General features: G+C 42.4%; 1 protein-coding gene across 4 annotated transcripts in view; it reads right to left on the bottom strand.

Moving 5' to 3' along the window:
* CHD6 (chromodomain helicase DNA binding protein 6) overlaps positions 1-6,712 on the bottom strand; it is a 174,960-nt gene that overhangs the window by 51,167 nt on the left and 117,081 nt on the right. For all 4 annotated transcript variants that reach the window (XM_005871256.2, XM_005871255.2, XM_005871258.2 and 1 more), the window contains exons 17-20: positions 4,798-4,962; positions 3,330-3,509; positions 2,260-2,370; positions 159-361 (exon numbers count right to left, since the gene is read on the bottom strand). In XM_005871256.2, coding sequence (XP_005871318.1) covers positions 159-361; positions 2,260-2,370; positions 3,330-3,509; positions 4,798-4,962 — 659 coding nt within the window. The remainder of the gene's footprint in view (positions 1-158; positions 362-2,259; positions 2,371-3,329; positions 3,510-4,797; positions 4,963-6,712) is intronic.

Below are 6,712 nucleotides of genomic sequence, written 5' to 3'. Positions count from 1 at the left end.
TGGTGGTGGTGGGGGGGGGGGCCAGGGGCAGAAAGCACAGTTCTCTCTTGCTCTAACCGAGCCTGCATCAGCCCATAACTCCAGAGGTGACTGGAGAGACACACTGGACAAATCTCAGGGACCAACACCAACAACAAATAGGCAAAGTCAATACCCACCCAAAGATGAGCAGGTTCTTCTCGACCCGGAAGCATTCGGCTCGGAGGTAGCGCCTGGTTTTATCATTGAGGCGCCTGGACCTCGTGGGCCTTTCATCAGAGTCACTGTCCAACTCTGAAAACTCCATGAGCTCATCCTCCTCAAAGGAGTTGTAGTGTTTGGTTTGCTTTCTCACACGAGGCCGGTCGAGCACTAAGCTTTCCTAGAAACAGAGAGGACTACTGGGGAGAAAGCCCTGCTTCTCTCTTCCCCATCACAATGCACAAGCATATCCTGTTGACATTCCTCAAGACACATTTGGGAAAGAACCACACCCTGGTCTCATCCTCCAGCAGGAAAGGCTGTCCCCAGCACACCTGCTGTGTCCATGACTAGCAGCGGGGATTCTCTGGTACTGGCTGAAGTTGACGTGTCATCCGCCACCATCTGCTGCCTCTGCAGTCATTCTAACAGTACGGACAGGCAAGGCCCCCCAGTGCCCACAGTGACAGTCTGCTCTTGCCAAGAAAGACGGAGTGGTGCACCCCAGCCCTTCTGCCCAGCATGCAGAGGCAGGCTGCGTTCTGGAGACAGGACCAGTTGGAGAATTCCATCTGCTCAGCAACTTTCTCAAGACAAATACATACTCCAGCTGTTCCATTTTTTGCCTTCCACTGGCACTAAATACTAACCTTTTGTCTTTCACCAAAAACATTATTCCTAGCTCAGGACCCTCTCATTCTGGTGGCTCCCCTGGCCACAACCACTGCCTCTTCTCTTCTCTTCTCTCCATCATTTCACGCGTCGCACCCCTTCCCCTTACACCTCCTCCCAAAGGCAGCTAAGCTCCTGAATGCTCCCCTGTGTAGCCCAGGTAAATTACTAGTGTCATCCCCGCTTCAATCACCTTACTTCCCACCTGCTCCAACTGCTTCTTACTGTCCACAGGGCAAGAACCCTTTCTCCGCCCCCCCCACCCCCCCTTTGCCAACTTCCCTGCACACTGAGTAACTTCTTGACTGTGCAACTGTAAAACACAGGTTACTAAAGGACTGCACAATCTTCCTATTTGGAAAAGAGTTGAATTAAACAACCTCTGGTGATCCTACAGAAGAAGCGTTAAGGCTGGGTGCTGGCTATTGAATCAGCTGGATATCTGCAGGAACTGTCTCCGGGGCTTGTGGGTTCACAAGAGTTCAATACTCACCTGGGAAGACAGGTAAAAAGGGATGTATGCTCATCCTGCAGTGAGGCGATAGGGTCTGAGGCGGAGGGAGGGGGAACTAACACTTAGGGCGTGGGGTGCCTCACAAGGGGCTAGGCCAGTGATGGCGAACCTTTTGAGCTCGGCGTGTCAGCATTTTGAAAAACCCTAACTTAACTCTGGTGCCATGTCACATATAGAAATTTTTTGATATTTGCAACCATAGTAAAACAAAGACTTATATTTTTGATATTTATTTTATATATTTAAATGCCATTTAACAAAGAAAAATCAACCAAAAAAATGAGTTCGCGTGTCACCTCTGACACGCGTGTCATAGGTTCGCCATCACTGGGCTAGGCAGTTATAGTCATGAGTGCTATCCCCACCTCCTTTCCAACTGGTTTCAGTGAGGTCAAGTACCTTGCCCAAAGGCACACAGTCAGGGGCAGAGGCAGTGCTCAAACTATGTCTTTATTTCAAGACCATTCTCTCTCTTATGTATAGAAATAGAAAAATTCAAGATACTGAAAGAAAGGAAGTGAAGCCAACAAACTTTACTTATCGTGCTTTTCCCCTCTTCTCAATATTCATGTTTCTTTCATAGGAATGGTGAAAAAGAGGTAAAATGGTCACATACCAAGATTGGGATGTTGGCTTGGGCCAGAGGACTAAACTTGACCTATTCGGCCAGTTCCAGTTCTAACTGCCTTGATTTCTCAGGTGCCCAGTATGTCCCATAGGTCATTTTAAATTCTAACAGTTAATGTTTACGAAGCTAAGCATGTTTTAAGTATATTACATCTACCATCTCATTTAAGAATTAGGGCTCAGGAGTAAATAATGACTTGAACTGTGTGGGAATTTATGGTCCTTAAGACACAGTGAAATGTTCAATGGAATAAAATATGCTGTACCTTTTCATTCTTTGCTTCAGTGTCCAGTTCAGCTATTTTAGCCCATTTCTGCCAAAAATTTGGGTCATCTAAGGAAATATCTGTTCTGTTTCCTGAAGCCACAAAGCTAGCCTGTGAAGAAGACAAGCATCAATAAGCTGTGCCTGAACACAATACACATTAATAAACACCTGGTTCTTTTAATGTATCAGAAACTCAAACAGAGCCTCAAGGCCATTCTTCTTCTTCTCTTTTAAAAGACTGGCTCAGGAAATTACAATTTCAACCTACAGAATCATTTTCTGAAACTTAAACTTGGAAGCAGGAAGACAGCTCTGGAAGACAATGGCAATGTATTACTTGATATCTAGTTCCTTGTGAAAGAATTTATTCTTAAAACTTCCCTAGATAAAACTTTTCTTTCAGTTCACCAGTTACCAAATGCCTGCTACAGAAAAGGCACTAAGGTGGGCAGTATGAAGTGGACAGATAAGTGATGGCTATAAAGCACAAAATATCCTACTGAAAATGTTCCATGTCGAACAGGAATTTAATCAGATAGGTCACAAAGCTCATGGAGCCTGTGGTCAGGGAAACCTGAGAGTAATATGATAAGTGGTCTAATTACATGAATTCTAAATCCAGTAACTTGCAGGGTAGCACCTAGCTGGGATTACTGACTAACATGTATTTTCTCATGAACTGAACAAGATACTTGCTTGAGTTTGAGGACTCGGGTGTTCACTAGAAACTGACCAAGGAGTGCTCTGCAAGGGAATCAAGGTGACCTCAGGCTTCAGAACAGGCTTTGTGAACAGTGAATAGTGCGACCTGCGAGCTAAGGTGTCTATTCTGCTCGCTGAAACCAGCTCCCAGAGGTTAGGAGTGGTGTTCTTTCTGTAGCTTCTGGCTCATGACTGACACATCCTCTAAGAACCTGTTTCTTCAGAGTGTCACACAGAATAAATGTGTAGCCAGAAAATTTCAATAGTGTATTTAGGGTAACAGAAGTCTGGCTAATGAGGATCAAACCATGAACAACTTTCGTCTTGCTCCCCCCACATGGACTCTGGAGAGAAGGTCCTATATACCTTGGCAAAAGTGGACCCCTGTCCTTCAGACTGGATGGTGATGGTGTGGGTTCTCCTCTGCAGAATCTGGTCTATGTCCTCTTCACAGAACTTGGAGCCTTCATCTTCCTCATCCATTAAGGCTCCATAAGCACCTTTCCGGAGCAAGTCCTCTACCTCCATTTTTGAAAGCTGCTGTACCTGGACAGGTCACCAAAGGCTACTCACAAAGTGGAAAATGCACAGGAGAAAAACAGCCTCAAATCTGGCCCTTGTGACTCAGTACACAGTACCTCCACTAACTGACATATCAGAGGAATAAAGACATAAACAACAAGCCTTAGTAAATGAAAGCCCAGATAAAGGCACTCAAGAGAACTATGGGGAGGGCAGGCAGACGATCCTCTATAGGGAGCTCCAGAATAAAACCCAGTCCATGACTCAATGACCCTAACATTCTTCAGGACGTTGGTTATTACCAAATGTCACAAGCCATTAAAACAATGCACCATTAAAGAGGATATATTTAATGTTTATTTTATATTTCAGTTTGAGTCTGTATCTTTAAAAACCTCCAGATGTACCAAATGGGCTAAAGAATGATTTCTTCATTATTAAATAAATACATTAGTATTGGAAATGATGTCATTTCTTAACTAAAGAGAGGATCCTGTGCCAAGTGTGATCTTCTCAATTGCTTGTTGAAAACAGGAAATGGAGAGTTCAAAACAGCCCTTCCTGGTTTTAATTAAGAATCTGGTTCTCTTTATATCAATCACAAGAGGGAATTCCATAACTCACAGCGCTGGTAACTTGAAGTATTATACTTAGCAACACATGCATAGCTACGAGGATATAGAACATCTGGACTAAAGAGAATTCATTTAGAAGGTTTAATTCCCAACCTTTGATGCCCTGAGCCCAGAGATTAAGGAGATATTCTACTTTGTTTGTCTATACTTTAATACAATTTAAGAATCTTAGCTGCAATTTTTATCCCCCTTAGAGGGGAAAAAAGATTTTATTACTTTAAGCTGCTAATCTATTCATTCACTTATTCACTGACCATCACGCACTGAACATCTTTAATATGCCAAGGATGGTTAGGGGCGTTGAGGAATACAGATAAAATAGGTTCCATTGTCTGGAGTATGAGGTAAAAGCATGGTGACAATAGATCATTTAGAGTTAAGTGTTAAGATCTACTCACTTCTAACAGGCACTGTTAAAAACTCTGTTTCCTGAAATGTTACTGCATGTTGGGCAGTCCTACCACATAACTGTTCCTACAAATTTCCTTCATCCATCTATCAGATGCAGAGACCTGCACCGAATTACCCTCTAGTGTAGGGTATTACCCAACAAAGTTGTTTGGCCTGACTGAGTTTGGTTGAGAGTTCATCTTAAAACAGCTGTAGGAAGGAAGAATCCAGAGGCCCCAGCTGTGTGACACATGCTCAGGCTCCAGCGCAGGTACCGTCATACTCACTCCATTGGTGCTGCCCTTTCGGTTGATGTCCTGAAGAACAGCCTTGTCCAGACCCAGCTTCAGGCTGGCCTTATCAAACATTTCTCGCTCATAGGAGTTCCGAGTAATGAGGCGATACACCTTCACAGCTTTACTCTGGCCTATCCGGTGACATCGGGCCTGAGCCTGGAAAGGAAGGAGGGTCATACACATCATGTCACCAGATATAATGACAGTGGCCCAATGAAAAGGGAAATGCTTAAGTTCCATGTGGTATGAGTGGTCATGTCTCAAAGTTATGAGTCATGGGACAGAATTCACCAAAATGCCAGCTGCTCTTTCAAGGTCTCTTATTTCATCACCCGCTATTTATTGAGTGACCACTGTGTGCTAGGGTAAAGTGATGAGAAGAACATGGCGTACTCCCCTCCCTAGCCTGTGATCTTAGTGGAGGCACTCATTCCCAGGATCCGGTCCTGCTCTTTTGGGAAATGCCTCAGAGCTGGCAGCACCACTTTTTAATTTTACTACAACGAATTCCACACACACAAAAGTAAAGTATAATAACCTCGTATAGACAATCCTGCTTCATCTATTATGCCTCTACCCGCCAAGATCATTAGGAAGCAAATCCTAGGCACCGTATTGTTTCATCCTTACACATTTCAATATGTATTTCTAAAGATAAGAACTCTTGTAAAACATATTGTCATTGCCATACTTAAAAAAATTAATACTCAGTTTCTTCCAATTTCCCTGCTTATCTCATACATACTTGTTAAAGCTCGCTTGTTTGGATCAGGATCCAAGGAAAGACATTACACTGTAACTGGTTGATATGTCTCAAGTCTCTTAAACTATAAATACTCCCTGCCTTTGATCTCTTTTTTCATATGTATTTTTTTTTTTTTTTTTAGAAACCAGGTATCTGTCTTATAGTTTAAGACAGTCTACATTTTGCCGTCTTCATTCTGGCTGTGTCTGAGAATAAGTGCCCCTGCTCCTTGTATCTCCTCTAAAGTGGAAGTTATATCTTGAGACTTAAGCAGGCAAAGATTTCATTTTTGGCAAGTGTATTTCATAGATAGTGCTGAATTTCCATCAAGAGGCACATGATGTCTGGTTGTCTTTATTCTGAATTGATGATCACTGTCTAGATCAATTGTTTCATTAGGATTATAATTCCCCTTATCAAATTTTTGGTTACCCTGATGACACAGTTCATATAGGAGAGACAAGCTAAATGTTTAATTCTTTCTCTTTATTTAATCAGTTTCCAAAATAATATCCACCAAAAGCGACTAAGGAAGATTTTTACTATTTGGTTTAAGAAGCACAATGAGGTTACATTTAAATACATGTCCTATGTTTTATTGCACTGCTGTTATTATTTCTATTGCTGTTCAAAAATGGCCTGTGAGAACATTTTCAAGTTGGCTCCTGAGTTTTTCTGACATGATCCAGTCAAATATAAAAAGGAGGGAAACTAGAATAGACTCTGGTATTAGAATGGAGTAGGAGGTATCAGGATGAGCTCATGGTTAAAGTCTGTGTGTGTGTGTGTGTGTGTGTGCATGCATACATACATACACATACAGATAAAGAAAAAGATATGGGTATGTCTGTGTTTGTGTTTGTATGTTTCAAGGCGTCCTAGTTTCTTTGATAGGAAATGGTAGTTGGAGACAACAGCCTGGATGCTCTAAGAGGTGCTCACTGCTACTGGTTGTCATTGTTTCTAGCCTATTAAATGGGCAAAAACGGAAGTGTTTGTGTGTGTGTGTACAGTACATATAGCCATTGCACATACAAGACAAAACACGTCATGAGATCATAACAATATTTTACATTCATTAACCACGTATCTGTATCTCTTCAACCATGTTTAAAAGCTCAGTTGTTAACCACAACAATGTCGTCACTCATTTGATTTATC

Source organism: Myotis brandtii, unplaced genomic scaffold (genome assembly GCF_000412655.1).
Source record: "Myotis brandtii unplaced genomic scaffold, ASM41265v1 scaffold333, whole genome shotgun sequence".
In the NCBI taxonomy this organism is placed as follows: domain Eukaryota; kingdom Metazoa; phylum Chordata; class Mammalia; order Chiroptera; family Vespertilionidae; genus Myotis; species Myotis brandtii.
This window is presented reverse-complemented; position numbering and strand designations above follow the sequence as displayed.